Raw genomic sequence first — 17,761 nt, forward strand, 5'->3', positions numbered from 1 at the left:
TAAGGATCGATATATCGAAAAGTATCGATATATCGATAAGTATCCATATATCAATAAGTATCGATATATCGAAATATCGATTTATATATATATATATATCGATATATCGATAAGTATAAGTATATATCGATAAGTATCGATATATCGATAAGTATCGATATATCGAAAAGTATCGATATATCGAAAAGTATCGATATATCGATAAGTATCGATATATCGATAAGTATCGATATATCGATAAGTATCGATATATCGATAAGTATCGATATATCGATAAGTATCGATATATGGAGAAGTATCGATATAACGAGAAGTATCGATATATCGAAAAGTATCAATATATCGAAAAGTATTGATATATCGATAAGTATCGATGTATCGAAAAGTATCCATATATCGAAAAGTATCAATATATCGAAAAGTATCGATATATCGAAAAGTATCGATATATCGATAAGTATCGATATATCGAGAGGTATCGATATATCGAAAAGTATCGATATATCGAAAAGTATCGATATATCGAATAGTATCGGTATATCGAAAAGTATCGATATATCGAAAAGTACCGATATATCGATAAGTACCGATATATCGAAAAGTACCGAAAAGATATCGAAAAGTATCGAAAAGATATCGAAAAGTAGCGATATAATATCGAAAAGTATCGAAAAGATATCGAAAAGTATCGAAAAGATATCGAAAAGTATCGAAAAGATATCGAAAAGTGTCTATATATAATGAAAAGTATCTATATATAATAAAAAGTATCGATATATAATGAAAAGTATCGATATATAATGTGAAAAGTATCGAAAAGATATCGATAAGTATCGAAAAGATATCGATAAGTATCGAAAAGATATCGATAAGTATCGAAAAGATATAGATAAGTTTCGAAAAGATATCGAAAAGTATCGAAAAGACATCGAAAAGTATCGAAAAGTTATCGAAAAGTATCGAAAAGATATCGAAAAGTATCGAAAAGTTATCGAAAAGTATCGAAAAGATATCGAAAAGTATCGAAAAGATATCGAAAAGTATCGAAAAGATATCGAAAAGTATCGAACAGATATCGAAAAGTATCGAAAAGATATCGAAAAGTATCTATATATATCGAAAAGTATCTATATATATCGAAAAGTATCTATATATATCGAAAAGTATCTATATATATCGAAAAGTATCTATATATAATGAAAAGTATCGATATATAATTAAAAGTATCGATATATAATGATAAGTATCGATATATAATGATAAGTATCGATATATAAGTACCGAAAAGATATCGAAAAGTACCGAAAAGATATCGAAAAGTATCGAAAAGATATCGAAAAGTATCGAAAAGATATCAAAAAGTATCGATATATCGATAAGTAATGAAAAGATATCGAAAAGTATCGATATATCGATAAGTATCGATATATCGAAAAGTAACGATATATCGAAAAGTATCGATATAACGAAAAGTATCGATATATCGAAAAGTATCGATATATCGAAAAGTATCGATATAACGAAAAGTATCGATATATCGAAAAGTATCGATATATCGATAAGTATCGATATAACGAAAAGTATCGATATATCGAAAAGTATCGATATATAGATAAGTATCGATATATCGAAAAGTATCGATATATCTATAAGTATCGATATATCGATAAGTATCGATATATCGATAAGTATCGATATATCGATAAGTATCGATATATCGATAAGTATCGATATATCGATAAGTATCGATATATCGATAAGTATCGATATATCGATTAGTATCGATATATCGATAAGTATCGATATATCGATAAGTATCGATATATCGCAAAGTATCGATATATCGATAAGTATCGATATATCGGTAAGTACAGAAAAGATATCGAAAAGTACCGAAAAGATATCGATAAGTACCGGAATGATATCGAAAAGTACCGAAAAGATATCGAAAAGTACCGAAAAGATATCGAAAAGTACCGAAAAGATATCGAAAAGTACCGAAAAGATATCGAAAAGTACCGAAAAGATATCGAAAAATACCGAAAAGATTTCGAAAAGTACCGAAAAGATATCGAAAGGTACCGAAAAGATATCGAAAAGTACCGAAAAGATATCGAAAATTACCGTAAAGATATCGAAAAGTACCGAAAAGATATCGAAAAGTACCGAAAAGATATCGAAAAGTACCAAAAAGATATCGACAAGTACCGAAAAGATATCGACAAGTACCGAAAAGATATCGACAAGTACCGAGAAGATATCGAAAAGTACCGAAAAGATATCGAAAAGTATCGAAAAGATATCGAAAAGTATTGAAAAGATATCGAAAAGTATCGCAAAGATATCGAAAAGTATCGAAAAGATATCGAAAAGTATCGATATATCGATAAGTATCGATATATCGAAAAGTATCGAAAAGATATCGAAAAGTATCGATATATCGAAAAGTATCAATATGTCGAAAAGTATCGATATATCGATAAGTATCGATATATCGATAAGTATCGATATATCGAAAAGTATCGATATGCCGAAAAGTATCGATATATCGATAAGTATCGATATATCGATAAGTATCGATATATCGATAAGTATCGATATATCGATAAGTATCGATATATCGAAAAGTATCGATATATCGATAAGTATCGATATATCGATAAGTATCGATATATCGAGAAGTATCGAAATATCGAAAAGTATCGATATATCGATAAGTATGGATATATCGAATAGTATCGATATATCGAAAAGTATCGATATATCCATAAGTATCCATAAATCGATAAGTATCTATATATCGATATATCGATAAGTATCGATATATCGATAAGTATCGATATATCGATAAGTATCGATATATCGATAAGTACCGATATATCGATAAGTATCGATAAGTATCGATATATCGATAAGTATCGATGTATCGAAAAGTATCGATATATCGAAAAGTATCGATGTATCGAAAAGTATCGATATATCGAAAAGTATCGATATATCGAAAAGTATCGATATATCGAAAAGTATCGATATATCGAAAAGTACCGATATATCGATAAGTACCGATATATCGAAAAGTACCGAAAAGATATCGAAAAGTATCGAAAAGATATCGAAAAGTATCGAAAAGATATCGAAAAGTAGCGATATAATATCGAAAAGTATCGAAAAGATATCGAAAAGTATCGAAAAGATATCGAAAAGTACCGAAAAGATATCGAAAAGTACCGAAAAGATATCGAAAAGTACCGAAAAGATATCGAAAAGTATCGAAAAGATATCGAAAAGTATCGAAAATATATCGAAAAGTATCGAAAAGATATCAAAAAGTATCGAAAAGATATCGAAAAGTATCGAAAAGATATCGAAAAGTATCGATATATCGAAAAGTATCGATATATCGATAAGTATCGATATATCGAAAAGTATCGATATATCGAAAAGTATCGATATATCGAAAAGTATCGATATATCGAAAAGTATCGATATATCGATAAGTATCGATATATCGATAAGTATCGATATATCGATAAGTATCGACATATCGAAAAGTGTCGATATATCGAAAAGTATCGATATATCGAAAAGTATCGATATATCGTAAAGTATCGATATATCGAAAAGTACCGATATATCGAAAAGTACCGAAAAGATATCGAAAAGTACCGAAAAGATATCGAAAAGTACCGAAAAGATATCCAAAAGTACCGAAAAGATATCGAACAGTACCGAAAAGGTATCGAAAAGTACCGAAAATATATCGAAAAGTATCGAAAAGATATCGAAAAGTATCGAAAAGATATCGAAAAGTATCGAAAAGATATCGAAAAGTATCGAAAAGATATCGAAAAGTATCTATATATAATGAAAAGTATCTATATATAATAAAAAGTATCGATATATAATGAAAAGTATCGATATATAATGAAAAGTATCGAAAAGATATCGATAAGTATCGAAAAGATATCGATAAGTATCGAAAAGATATCGATAAGTATCGAAAAGATATCGATAAGTATCGAAAAGATATAGATAAGTATCGAAAAGGTATCGATAAGTATCGAAAAGATATCGAAAAGTATCGAAAAGATATCGAAAAGTATCGAAAAGACATCGAAAAGTATCGAAAAGATATCGAAAAGATATCGAAAAGTATCGAAAAGATATCGAAAAGTATCGAAAAGATATCGAAAAGTATCTATATATATCGAAAAGTATCTATATATATCGAAAAGTATCTATATATATCGAAAAGTATCTATATATAATGAAAAGTATCGATATATAATTAAAAGTATCGATATATAATGAAAAGTATCGATATATAATGATAAGTATCGATATATAATGATAAGTATCGATATATAAGTACCGAAAAGATATCGAAAAGTACCGAAAAGATATCGAAAAGTACCGAAAAGATATCGAAAAGTATCGAAAAGATATCGAAAAGTATCGAAAAGATATCGAAAAGTATCAATATATCGATAAGTATCGAAAAGATATCGAAAAGTATCGATATATCGATAAGTATCGATATATCGAAAAGTATCGATATATCGAAAAGTATCGATATAACGAAAAGTATCGATATAACGAAAAGTATCGATATATCGAAAAGTATCGATATATCGATAAGTATCGATACATCGATAAGTATCGATACATCGATAAGTATCGATATATCGATAAGTATCGATTTATCGATAAGTATCGATATATCGATAAGTATCGATATATCGAAAAATATCGATATATCGTAAAGTATCGAAATATCGAAAAGTATCGATATATCGATAAGTATCGATATATCGATAAGTATCGATATATCGAAGAGTATCGATATATCGATAAGTATCGATATATCGATAAGTATCGATATATCGATAAGTACCGAAAAGATATCGAAAAGTACCGAAAAGATATCGAAAAGTACCGAAAAGATATCGAAAAGTACCGAAAAGATATTGAAAAGTACCGAAAAGATATCAAAAAGTACCGAAAAGATATCGAAAAGTACCGAAAAGATATCGAAAAGTACCGAAAAGATTTCGAAAAGTACCGAAAAGATATCGAAAAGTACCGAAAAGATATCGAAAAGTACCGAAAATATATCGAAAAGTACCGAAAAGATATCGAAAAGTACCGAAAAGATATCGAAAAGTACCGAAAAGATATCGAAAAGTACCGAAAAGATATCGAAAAGTACCGAAAAGATATCGACAAGTACCGAAAAGATATCGAAAAGTACCGAAAAGATATCGAAAAGTATCGAAAAGATATCGAAAAGTATCGTTAAGATATCGAAAAGTATCGTAAAGATATCGAAAAGTATCGAAAAGATATCGAAAAGTATCAATGTATCGATAAGTATCGATATATCGATAAGTATCGATGTATCGAAAAGTATCGATATATCGATAAGTATCGATATATCGAAAAGTATCGATATATCGAAAAGAATCGATATATCGAAAAGTATCGATATATCGATAAGGATCGATATATCGAAAAGTATCGATATATCGATAAGTATCCATATATCAATTAGTATCGATATATCGAAATATCGATTTATATATATATATATCGATATATCGATAAGTATAAGTATATATCGATAAGTATCGATATATCGATAAGTATCGATATATCGAAAAGTATCGATATATCGATAAGTATCGATATATCGATAAGTATCGATATATCGATAAGTATCGATATATCGATAAGTATCGATATATCGATAAGTATCGATATATCGATAAGTATCGAAATATGGAGAAGTATCGATATAACGAGAAGTATCGATATATCGAAAAGTATCAATATATCGAAAAGTATTGATATATCGATAAGTATCGATGTATCGAAAAGTATCCATATATCGAAAAGTATCATTATATCGAAAAGTATCGATATATCGAAAAGTATCGATATATCGATAAGTATCGATATATCGAGAGGTATCGATATATCGAAAAGTATCGATATATCGAAAAGTATCGATATAACGAATAGTATCGGTATATCGAAAAGTATCGATATATCGAAAAGTACCGATATATCGATAAGTACCGATATATCGAAAAGTACCGAAAAGATATCGAAAAGTATCGAAAAGATATCGAAAAGTAGCGATATAATATCGAAAAGTATCGAAAAGATATCGAAAAGTATCGAAAAGATATCGAAAAGTATCGAAAAGGTATCGAAAAGTGTCTATATATAATGAAAAGTATCTATATATAATAAAAAGTATCGATATATAATGAAAAGTATCGATATATAATGTGAAAAGTATCGAAAAGATATCGATAAGTATCGAAAAGATATCGATAAGTATCGAAAAGATATCGATAAATATCGAAAAGATATAGATAAGTTTCGAAAAGATATCGAAAAGTATCGAAAAGACATCGAAAAGTATCGAAAAGTTATCGAAAAGTATCGAAAAGATATCGAAAAGTATCGAAAAGTTATCGAAAAGTATCGAAAAGATATCGAAAAGTATCGAAAAGATATCGAAAAGTATCGAAAAGATATCGAAAAGTATCGAAAAGATATCGAAAAGTATCTATATATATCGAAAAGTATCTATATATATCGAAAAGTATCTATATATATCGAAAAGTATCTATATATATCGAAAAGTATCTATATATAATGAAAAGTATCGATATATAATTAAAAGTATCGATATATAATGAAAAGTATCGATATATAATGATAAGTATCGATATATAATGATAAGTATCGATATATAAGTACCGAAAAGATATCGAAAAGTACCGAAAAGATATCGAAAAGTACCGAAAAGATATCGAAAAGTATCGAAAAGATATCGAAAAGTATCGAAAAGATATCAAAAAGTATCGATATATCGATAAGTATCGAAAAGATATCGAAAAGTATCGATATATCGATAAGTATCGATATATCGAAAAGTAACGATATATCGAAAAGTATCGATATAACGAAAAGTATCGATATATCGAAAAGTATCGATATATCGATAAGTATCGATATAACGAAAAGTATCGATATATCGAAAAGTATCGATATATCGATAAGTATCGATATATCGAAAAGTATCGATATATCTATAAGTATCGATATATCTATAAGTATCGATATATCGATAATTATCGATATATCGATAAGTATCGATATATCGAAAAGTATCGATATATCGATAAGTATCGATATATCGATAAGTATCGAAATATCGAAAAGTATCGATATATCGATAAGTATGGATATATCGAATAGTATCGATATATCGAAAAGTATCGATATATCGATAAGTATCCATATATCGATAAGTATCTATATATCGATATATCGATAAGTATCGATATATCGATAAGTATCGATATATCGATAAGTACCGATATATCGATAAGTATCGATAAGTATCGATATATCGATAAGTATCGATGTATCGAAAAGTATCGATATATCGAAAAGTATCGATGTATCGAAAAGTATCGATATATCGAAAAGTATCGATATATCGAAAAGTATCGATATATCGAAAAGTATCGATATATCGAAAAGTACCGATATATCGATAAGTACCGATATATCGAAAAGTACCGAAAAGATATCGAAAAGTATCGAAAAGATATCGAAAAGTATCGAAAAGATATCGAAAAGTATCGAAAAGATATCGAAAAGTATCGAAAAGATATCGAAAAGTATCGAAAAGATATCGAAAAGTGTCTATATATAATGAAAAGTATCTATATATAATAAAAAGTATCGATATATAATGAAAAGTATCGATATATAATGTGAAAAGTATCGAAAAGATATCGATAAGATTCGAAAAGATATCGATAAGTATCGAAAAGATATCGATAAGTATCGAAAAGATATCGATAAGTATCGAAAAGATATAGATAAGTTTCAAAAAGATATCGAAAAGTATCGAAAAGACATCGAAAAGTATCGAAAAGTTATCGAAAAGTATCGAAAAGATATCGAAAAGTATCGAAAAGTTATCGAAAAGTATCGAAAAGATATCGAAAAGTATCGAAAAGATATCGAAAAGTACCGAAAAGATATCGAAAAGTATCGAAAAGATATCGAAAAGTATCGAAAAGATATCGAAAAGTAGCGATATAATATCGAAAAGTATCGAAAAGATATCGAAAAGTATCGAAAAGATATCGAAAAGTATCGAAAAGATATCGAAAAGTGTCTATATATAATGAAAAGTATCTATATATAATAAAAAGTATCGATATATAATGAAAAGTATCGATATATAATGTGAAAAGTATCGAAAAGATATAGATAAGTTTCAAAAAGATATCGAAAAGTTATCGAAAAGTATCGAAAAGATATCGAAAAGTATCGAAAAGTTATCGAAAAGTATCGAAAAGATATCGAAAAGTATCGAAAAGATATCGAAAAGATATCGAAAATTATCGAAAAGATCGAAGAAAAGATATCGATAAGTATCGATGTATCGATTAGTATCGATATATCGATAAGTATCGATATATCGAGAAGTATCGATATATCGAAAAGTATCGATATATCGAAAAGTATCGATATAACGAAAAAAATCGATATATCGAAAAGTATCGATATATCGAAAAGAATCGATATATCGATAAGTATCGATAAGATATCGAAAAGTATCGATATATCGAAAAGTATCGATATATCGATAAGTATCGATATATCGATACGTATCGAAAAGATATCGATAAGTACCGAAAAGATATCGATAAGTACCGAAAAGATATCGAAAAGTACCGAAAAGATATCGAAAAGTATCGAAAAGATATCAAAAAGTATCGAAAAGATATCGAAAAGTATCGAAAAGATATCGAAAAGTATCGAAATGATATCGAAAAGTATCGAAAAGATATCGAAAAGTATCGATATATCGAAAAGTATCGATATATCGATAAGTATCGATATATCGATAAGTATCGATATATCGAAAAGTACCGATATATCGAAAAGTACCGATATATCGATAAGTACCGATATATCGATAAGTATCGATAAGTATCGATATATCGATAAGTATCGATATATCGATAAGTATCGATATATCGATAAGTATCGATATATCGAAAAGTATCGATATATCGTAAAGTATCGATATATCGAAAAGTACCGATATATCGAAAAGTACCGAAAAGATATCGAAAAGTATCGAAAAGATATCGAAAAGTGCCGAAAAGATATCCAAAAGTACCGAAAAGAGATCGAAAAGTACCGAAAAGATATCGAAAAGTATCGAAAAGACATCGAAAAGTATCGAAAAGATATCGAAAAGATATCGAAAAGTATCGAAAAGATATCGAAAAGTATCTATATATATCGAAAAGTATCTATATATATCGAAAAGTATCTATATATAATGAAAAGTATCGATATATAATTAAAAGTATCGATATATAATGAAAAATATCGATATATAATGATAAGTATCGATATATAATGATAAGTATCGATATATAAGTACCGAAAAGATATCGAAAAGTACCGAAAAGATATCGAAAAGTACCGAAAAGATATCGAAAAGAACCGGAAAGATATAGAAAAGTACCGAAAAGATATCGAAAAGTACCGAAAAGATATCGAAAAGTACCGAAAAGATATCGAAAAGTACCGAAAAGATTTCGAAAAGTACCGAAAAGATTTCGAAAAGTACCGAAAAGATATCGAAAAGTACCGAAAAGTTATCGAAAAGTACCGAAAAGATATCGAAAAGTATCATAAAGATCGAAAAGTATCGAAAAGATATCGAAAAGTATCGATATATCGAAAAGTATCGATATATCGAAAAGTATCGATATATCGATAAGTATCGATATATCCGATATATCGATAAGTATCGATATATCGAAAACTATCGATATATCGAAAAGTATTGATATATCGAAAAGTATCGATATACCGAAAAGTATCGATATATCGAAAAGTATCGATATATCGATAAGTATCGATATATCGATAAGTATCGATATATCGCAAAGTATCGATATATCGATAAGTATCGATACATCGATAAGTATCGATATATCGATAAGTATCGATATATCGATAAGTATAGAAAAGGTATCGAAAAGTACCGAAATGATATCGAAAAGTACCGGAAAGATATCGAAAAGTACCGAAAAGATATCGAAAAGTACCGAAAAGATATCGAAAAGTACCGAAAAGATATCGAAAAGTATCGAAAAGATGGTTATCACATTTAGCATTCAACCGCGATTTTTTATATATATTTTAACAACGCGTTTCGAGAGACAATGCTCTCATCATCAGGTTGTAAAATCTATGTCGCGAAATTAAACGTACTAAAAAGACAAAATACCATCACCAATAGTTGGTGGGTCCATAAAGTAAAAAAGAATTAAAAGTATATTGGACTGTGGGTCCTCGTCTTGTTAAAATATATATAAAAAATCGCGGTTGAATGCTAAATGTGATAACCAGTATAACGACAACTGCTACCTTGACTCCATAATGGATTATATCATATCGAAAAGATATCGAAAAGATATCGAAAAGTATCGAAATGATATCGAAAAGTATCGAAAAGATATCGAAATGTATCGATATATCGAATAGTATCGATATATCGAATAGTATCATTATATCGATAAGTATCGATATATCGAAAAGTACCGATATATCGAAAAGTACCGATATATCGATAAGTATCGATATATCGATAAGTATCGATAAGTATCGATATACCGATAAGTATCGATATATCGATAAGTATCGATATATCGATAAGTATCGATATATCGATAAGTATCGATATGTCGATAAGTATCGATATATCGATAAGTATCGATATATCGAAAAGTATCGATATATCGAAAAGTATCGATATATCGTAAAGAATCGATATATCGTAAAGTATCGATATATCGAAAAGTACCGATAATCGAAAAGTACCAAAAAGATATCGAAAAGTACCGAAAAGATATCCAAAAGTACCGAAAAGATATCTAAAAGTACCGAAAAGATATCGAAAAGTACCGAAAAGATATCGAAAAGTACCGAAAAATTTTCGAAAAGTATCGAAAAGATATCGAAAAGTATCGAAAAGATATCGAAAAGTATCGTAAAGATATCGAAAAGTATCGAAAAGATATCGAAAAGTATCGATGTATCGATAAGTATCGATATATCGATAAGTATCGATATATCGATAAGTATCGATATATCGAAAAGTATCGATATATCGAAAAGTATCGATATACCCATAAGTATCGATATATCGAGAAGTATCGATTTATCGAAAAGTATCGATATATCGAAAAGTATCGATATATCGAGAAGTATCGATTTATCGAAAAGTATCGATATATAGAAAAGTATCGATATATCGAAAAGTATCGATATATCCGATATATCGATAAGTATCGATGTATCGAAAACTATCGATATATCGAAAAGTATCGATATATCGAAAAGTATCGATATATCGAAAAGTATTGATATATCGATAAGTATCGATATATCGATAAGTATCGATAAGATATCGAAAAGTACCGATAAGATATCGAAAAGTACCGAAAAGATATCGAAAAGTATCGATATATATCGAATAGTATCGATATATATCTAAAAGTATTGATATATATCGAAAAGTATCTATATATAAGGAAAAGTATCGATATATAAGGAAAACTATCGATATATAATGAAAAGTATCGATATATAATGAAAAGTATCGATATATAATGATAAGTATGGATATATAATGATAAGTATCGATATATAATGATAAGTATCGATATATAATGATAAGTATCGATATATAAAGATAAGTATCGATATATAATAAAATGTATCGATATATAATGAAAAGTATCGAAAAGATATCGAAAAGTATCGAAAAGATATCGAAAAGTATCGAAAAGATATCGAAAAGTATCATAAAGATCGAAAAGTATCGAAAAGATATCGAAAAGTATCGATATATCGAAAAGTATCGATATATCGAAAAGTATCGATATATCGATAAGTATCGATATATCCGATATATCGATAAGTATCGATATATCGAAAACTATCGATATATCGAAAAGTATTGATATATCGAAAAGTATCGATATACCGAAAAGTATCGATATATCGAAAAGTATCGATATATCGATAAGTATCGATATATCGATAAGTATCGATATATCGCAAAGTATCGATATATCGATAAGTATCGATACATCGATAAGTATCGATATATCGATAAGTATCGATATATCGATAAGTATAGAAAAGGTATCGAAAAGTACCGAAAAGATATCGAAAAGTACCGGAAAGATATCGAAAAGTACCGAAAAGATATCGAAAAGTACCGAAAAGATATCGAAAAGTACCGAAAAGATATGGAAAAGTATCGAAAAGATATCGAAAAGTATCGAAAAGATATCGAAAAGTATCGAAATGATATCGAAAAGTATCGAAAAGATATCGAAATGTATCGATATATCGAATAGTATCGATATATCGAATAGTATCATTATATCGATAAGTATCGATATATCGAAAAGTACCGATATATCGAAAAGTACCGATATATAGATAAGTATCGATATATCGATAAGTATCGATAAGTATCGATATACCGATAAGTATCGATATATCGATAAGTATCGATATATCGATAAGTATCGATATGTCGATAAGTATCGATATATCGATAAGTATCGATATATCGAAAAGTATCGATGTATCGAAAAGTATCGATATATCGTAAAGAATCGATATATCGTAAAGTATCGATATATCGAAAAGTACCGATATATCGAAAAGTACCGAAAAGATATCGAAAAGTATCGAAAAGATATCGAAAAGTACCGAAAAGATATCGAAAAGTACCGAAAAGATATCCAAAAGTACCGAAAAGATATCGAAAAGTACCGAAAAGATATCGAAAAGTACCGAAAAATTTTCGAAAAGTATCGAAAAGATATCGATAAGTATCGAAAAGATATCGATAAGTATTTATATATAATGAAAAGTATCTATATATAATAAAAAGTATCGATATATAATGAAAAGTATCGATATATAATGAAAAGTATCGAAAAGATATCGATAAGTATCGAAAAGATATCGATAAGTATCGAAAAGATATCGACAAGTATCGAAAAGATATCGATAAGTATCGAAATTTTTTAGATAAGTATCGAAAAGATATCGAAAAGTATCGAAAAGATATCGAAAAGTATCGAAAAGACATCGAAAAGTATCGAAAATATATCGAAAAGATATCGAAAAGTATCGAAAAGATATCGAAAAGTATCGAAAAGATATCGAAAAGTACCGAAAAAATATCGAAAAATATCGATATATCGAAAAGTATCGATATATCGAAAAGTATCGATATATCGATAAGTATCGATATATCGAAAAGTATCGATGTATCGAAAAGTATCGATATATCGATAAGTATCGATACATCGAAAAGTATCGATATATCGATAAGTATCGATATATCGAAAAGTATCGATGTATCGAATAGTATCGATATATCGATAAGTATCGATATATCGAAAAGTATCGATATATCGAAAAATATCGATGTATCGGAAAGTATCGATATATCGATAAGTATCGATGTATCGAAAAGTATCGATATATCGAAAAGTATCGATATATCAAATAGTATCGATATATCAAGAAGTATCGATATATCGAAAAGTATCGATATATCGAAAAGTATCGATGTATCGAAAGGAATCGATAAATCGATAAATATCGATATATCGAAAAGTACCGAAAAGATATCGATAAGTACCGAAAAGATATCGATAAGTACCGAAAAGATATCGATAAGTACCGAAAAGATATCTAAAAGTACCGAAAAGATATCTAAAAGTACCGAAAAAATATCGAAAAGTACCGAAAAGATATCGAAAAGTACCGAGAAGATATCGAAAAGTACCGAAAAGATATCGAAAAGTATCGAAAAGATATCGAAAAGTATCGAAAAGATATCGAATAGTATCGATATATATCGAAAAGCATCGATATATATCGAAAAGTATCTATATATAAGGAAAAGTATCGATATATAAGGAAAAGTATCGATATATAATGAAAAGTATCGATATATAATGAAAAGTATCGAATATAATGAAAAGTATCGAAAAGATATCGAAAAGTATCGAAAAGATATCAAAAAGTATCGAAAAGATATCGAAAAGTATCGAAAAGATATCGAAAAGTATCGATATATCGATAAGTATCGATATATCGATAAGTATCGACATATCGATAAGTATCGATATATCGATAAGTATCGACATATCGATAAGTATCGATATATCGATAAGTATCATTGTATCGAAAAGTATCGATATATCGATAAGTATCGATATATCGAAAAGTATCAATATATCAATATCGATGTATCGAAAAATATCGATATATCGATAAGTATCGATATATCGAAAAGTATCGATATATCGATAAGTATCCATATATCGATAAGTATCGATATATCGAGAAGTATCGAAATATCGAAAAGTATCGATATATCGATTAGTACGGATATATCGAATAGTATCGATATATCGAAAAGTATCGATATATCGATAAGTATCCATATATCGATAAGTATCTATATATCGATATATCGATAAGTATCGATATATCGATAAGTATCGATATTTCGATAAGTACCGATATATCGATAAGTATCGATAAGTATCCATATATCGATAAGTATCGATATATCGATAAGTATCGATATATCGATAAGTATCGATATATCGATAAGTATCGATATATCGAAAAGTATCGATCTATCGAAAAGTATCGATATATCGTAAAGTATCGATATATCGAAAAGTACCGATATATCGAAAAGTACCGAAAAGATATCGAAAAGTATCGAAAAGATATCGAAAAGTGCCGAAAAGATATCCAAAAGTACCGAAAAGATATCCAAAAGTACCGAAAAGATATCGAAAAGTACCGAAAAGATATCGAAAAGTACCGAAAAGATATCGAAAAGTACCAAAAGATATCGAAAAGTATCGAAAAGATATCGAAAAGTATCGATATATCGATAAGTATCGATATATCGATAAGTATCGATATATCGAAAAGTATCGATATATCGAAAAGTATCGATATATCGATAAGTATCGATATATCGAAAAGTATCGATATATCGAAAAGTATCGATATATCGATAAGTATCGATATATCGATAAGTATCGTTATATCGATAAGAGTCGATAAGTATCGATATATCGATAAGTATCGATATATCGATAAGTATCGATATATCGATAAGTATCGATATATCGATAAGTGTCGATATATCGATAAGTATCGATATATCGATAAGTATCGATGTATCGAAAAGTATCGATATATCGAAAAGTATCGATATATCGAAAAGTATCGATATATCGAAAAGTATCGATATATCGAAAAGTATCGATATATCGAAAAGTATCGATATATCGAAAAGTACCGATATATCGATAAGTACCGATATACCGAAAAGTACCGAAAAGATATCGAAAAGAATCGAAAAGATATCGAAAAGTATCGAAAAGATATCGAAAAGTATCTATATATAATGAAAAGTATCTATATATAATAAAAAGTATCGATATATAATGAAAAGTATCGATATATAATGAAAAGTATCGAAAAGATATCGATAAGTATCGAAAAGATATCGATAAGTAACAAAAAGATATCGATAAGTATCGAAAAGATATAGATAAGTATCGAAAAGATATCGATAAGTATCGAAAAGATATCGAAAAGTATCGAAAAGACATCGAAAAGTATCGAAAAGATATCGAAAAGATATCGAAAAGTATCGAAAAGATATCGAAAAGTATCTATATATATCGAAAAGTATCTATATATATCGAAAAGTATCTATATATATCGAAAAGTATCTATATATAATGAAAAGTATCGATATATAATTAAAAGTATCGATATATAATGAAAAGTATCGATATATAATGATAAGTATCGATATATAATGATAAGTATCGATATATAAGTACCGAAAAGATATCGAAAAGTACCGAAAAGATATCGAAAAGTACCGGAAAGATATCGAAAAGTACCGAAAAGATATCGAAAAGTACCGAAAAGATATCGAAAAGTACCGAAAAGATATCGAAAAGTACCGAAAAGATTTCGAAAAGTACCGAAAAGATTTCGAAAAGTACCGAAAAGATATCGAAAAGTACCGAAAAGTTATCGAAAAGTACCGAAAAGATATCGACAAGTACCGAAAAGATATCGACAAGTACCGAAAAGATATCGACAAGTACCGAAAAGATATCGAAAAGTATCGAAAAGATATCGAAAAGTATCGAAAAGATATCGAAAAGTATCGTAAAGATATCGAAAAGTATCGAAAAGATATCGAAAAGTATCGATGTATCGATAAGTATCGATATATCGATAAGTATCGATATATCGATAAGTATCGATATATCGAAAAGTATCGATATATATTAAAAGTATCGATATATCGATAAGTATCGATATATCGAGAAGTATCGATTTATCGAAAAGTATCGATATATCGAAAAGTATCGATATATCGAGAAGTATCGATTTATCGAAAAATATCGATATATAGAAAAGTATCGATATATCGAAAAGTATCGATATATCCGATATATCGATAAGTATCGATATATCGAAAACTATCGATATATCGAAAAGTATCGATATATCGAAAAGTATCGATATATCGAAAAGTATCGATATATCGATAAGTATCGATATATCGATAAGTATCGATAAGATATCGAAAAGTACCGATAAGATATCGAAAAGTACCGAAAAGATATCGAAAAGTATCGATATATATCGAATAGTATCGATATATATCGAAAAGTATTGATATATATCGAAAAGTATCTATATATAAGGAAAAGTATCGATATATAAGGAAAACTATCGATATATAATGAAAAGTATCGATATATAATGATAAGTATCGATATATAATGATAAGTATCGATATATAATGATAAGTATCGATATATAATGATAAGTATCGATATATAAAGATAAGTATCGATATATAATAAAATGTATCGATATATAATGAAAAGTATCGAAAAGATATCGAAAAGTATCGAAAAGATATCGAAAAGTATCGAAAAGATATCGAAAAGTATCATACAGATCGAAAAGTATCGAAAAGATATCGAAAAGTATCGATATATCGAAAAGTATCGATATATCGAAAAGTATCGATATATCGATAAGTATCGATATATCCGATATATCGATAAGTATCGATACATCGAAAACTATCGATATATCGAAAAGTATTGATATATCGAAAAGTATCGATATACCGAAAAGTATCGATATATCGAAAAGTATCGATATATCGATAAGTATCGATATATCGATAAGTATCGATATATCGCAAAGTATCGATGTATCGATAAGTATCGATATATCGCAAGGTATCGATATATCGATAAGTATCGATACATCGATAAGTATCGATATATCGATAAGTATCGATATATCGATAAGTATAGAAAAGGTATCGAAAAGTACCGAAAAGATATCGAAAAGTACCGGAAAGATATCGAAAAGTACCGAAAAGATATCGAAAAGTACCGAAAAGATATCGAAAAGTACCGAAAAGATATCGAAAAGTATCGAAAAGATGGTTATCACATTTAGCATTCAACCGCGATTTTTTATATATATTTTAACAACGCGTTTCGAGAGACAATGCTCTCATCATCAGGTTGTA

The 17,761-nt window shown here is 28.3% G+C and overlaps 5 protein-coding genes across 5 annotated transcripts; all 5 read left to right on the forward strand.

The window, feature by feature from the left end:
- The first annotated feature begins 287 nt into the window (after positions 1-287).
- On the forward strand, positions 288-2,316 carry LOC126232277 (golgin subfamily A member 6-like protein 7). Its single transcript, XM_049942564.1, has 5 exons — positions 288-349; positions 567-706; positions 821-1,123; positions 1,265-1,379; positions 1,875-2,316. The coding sequence occupies exons 1-5, from the start codon at positions 288-290 to the stop codon at positions 2,314-2,316; spliced, it is 1,062 nt and encodes a 353-aa protein (XP_049798521.1).
- A 403-nt stretch (positions 2,317-2,719) lies between these two features.
- LOC126232278 (golgin subfamily A member 6-like protein 7) lies at positions 2,720-5,299 on the forward strand. Its single transcript, XM_049942565.1, has 5 exons — positions 2,720-2,789; positions 3,173-3,371; positions 3,674-3,851; positions 3,933-4,214; positions 4,913-5,299. Exons 1-5 carry the CDS (start codon positions 2,720-2,722, stop codon positions 5,297-5,299), a joined length of 1,116 nt encoding a protein of 371 aa, XP_049798522.1.
- Positions 5,300-5,778: 479 nt separating this feature from the next.
- LOC126232279 (repetitive organellar protein-like) lies at positions 5,779-8,122 on the forward strand. Its single transcript, XM_049942566.1, has 6 exons — positions 5,779-5,840; positions 6,022-6,208; positions 6,302-6,593; positions 6,755-6,911; positions 7,607-7,700; positions 7,805-8,122. Exons 1-6 carry the CDS (start codon positions 5,779-5,781, stop codon positions 8,120-8,122), a joined length of 1,110 nt encoding a protein of 369 aa, XP_049798523.1.
- Positions 8,123-8,255: 133 nt separating this feature from the next.
- On the forward strand, positions 8,256-10,229 carry LOC126232280 (repetitive organellar protein-like). The gene is made up of 5 exons (XM_049942567.1): positions 8,256-8,262; positions 8,714-8,909; positions 9,186-9,412; positions 9,474-9,757; positions 10,059-10,229. Exons 1-5 carry the CDS (start codon positions 8,256-8,258, stop codon positions 10,227-10,229), a joined length of 885 nt encoding a protein of 294 aa, XP_049798524.1.
- Positions 10,230-12,716: 2,487 nt separating this feature from the next.
- Positions 12,717-17,688, forward strand: LOC126232282 (golgin subfamily A member 6-like protein 7). The gene is made up of 8 exons (XM_049942568.1): positions 12,717-12,728; positions 12,784-13,009; positions 13,051-13,350; positions 14,895-15,050; positions 15,707-15,913; positions 16,015-16,384; positions 17,100-17,255; positions 17,541-17,688. The coding sequence occupies exons 1-8, from the start codon at positions 12,717-12,719 to the stop codon at positions 17,686-17,688; spliced, it is 1,575 nt and encodes a 524-aa protein (XP_049798525.1).
- Positions 17,689-17,761: the final 73 nt, after the last annotated feature.

Source organism: Schistocerca nitens, unplaced genomic scaffold (assembly GCF_023898315.1).
Source record: "Schistocerca nitens isolate TAMUIC-IGC-003100 unplaced genomic scaffold, iqSchNite1.1 HiC_scaffold_468, whole genome shotgun sequence".
Lineage (NCBI taxonomy): Eukaryota > Metazoa > Arthropoda > Insecta > Orthoptera > Acrididae > Schistocerca > Schistocerca nitens.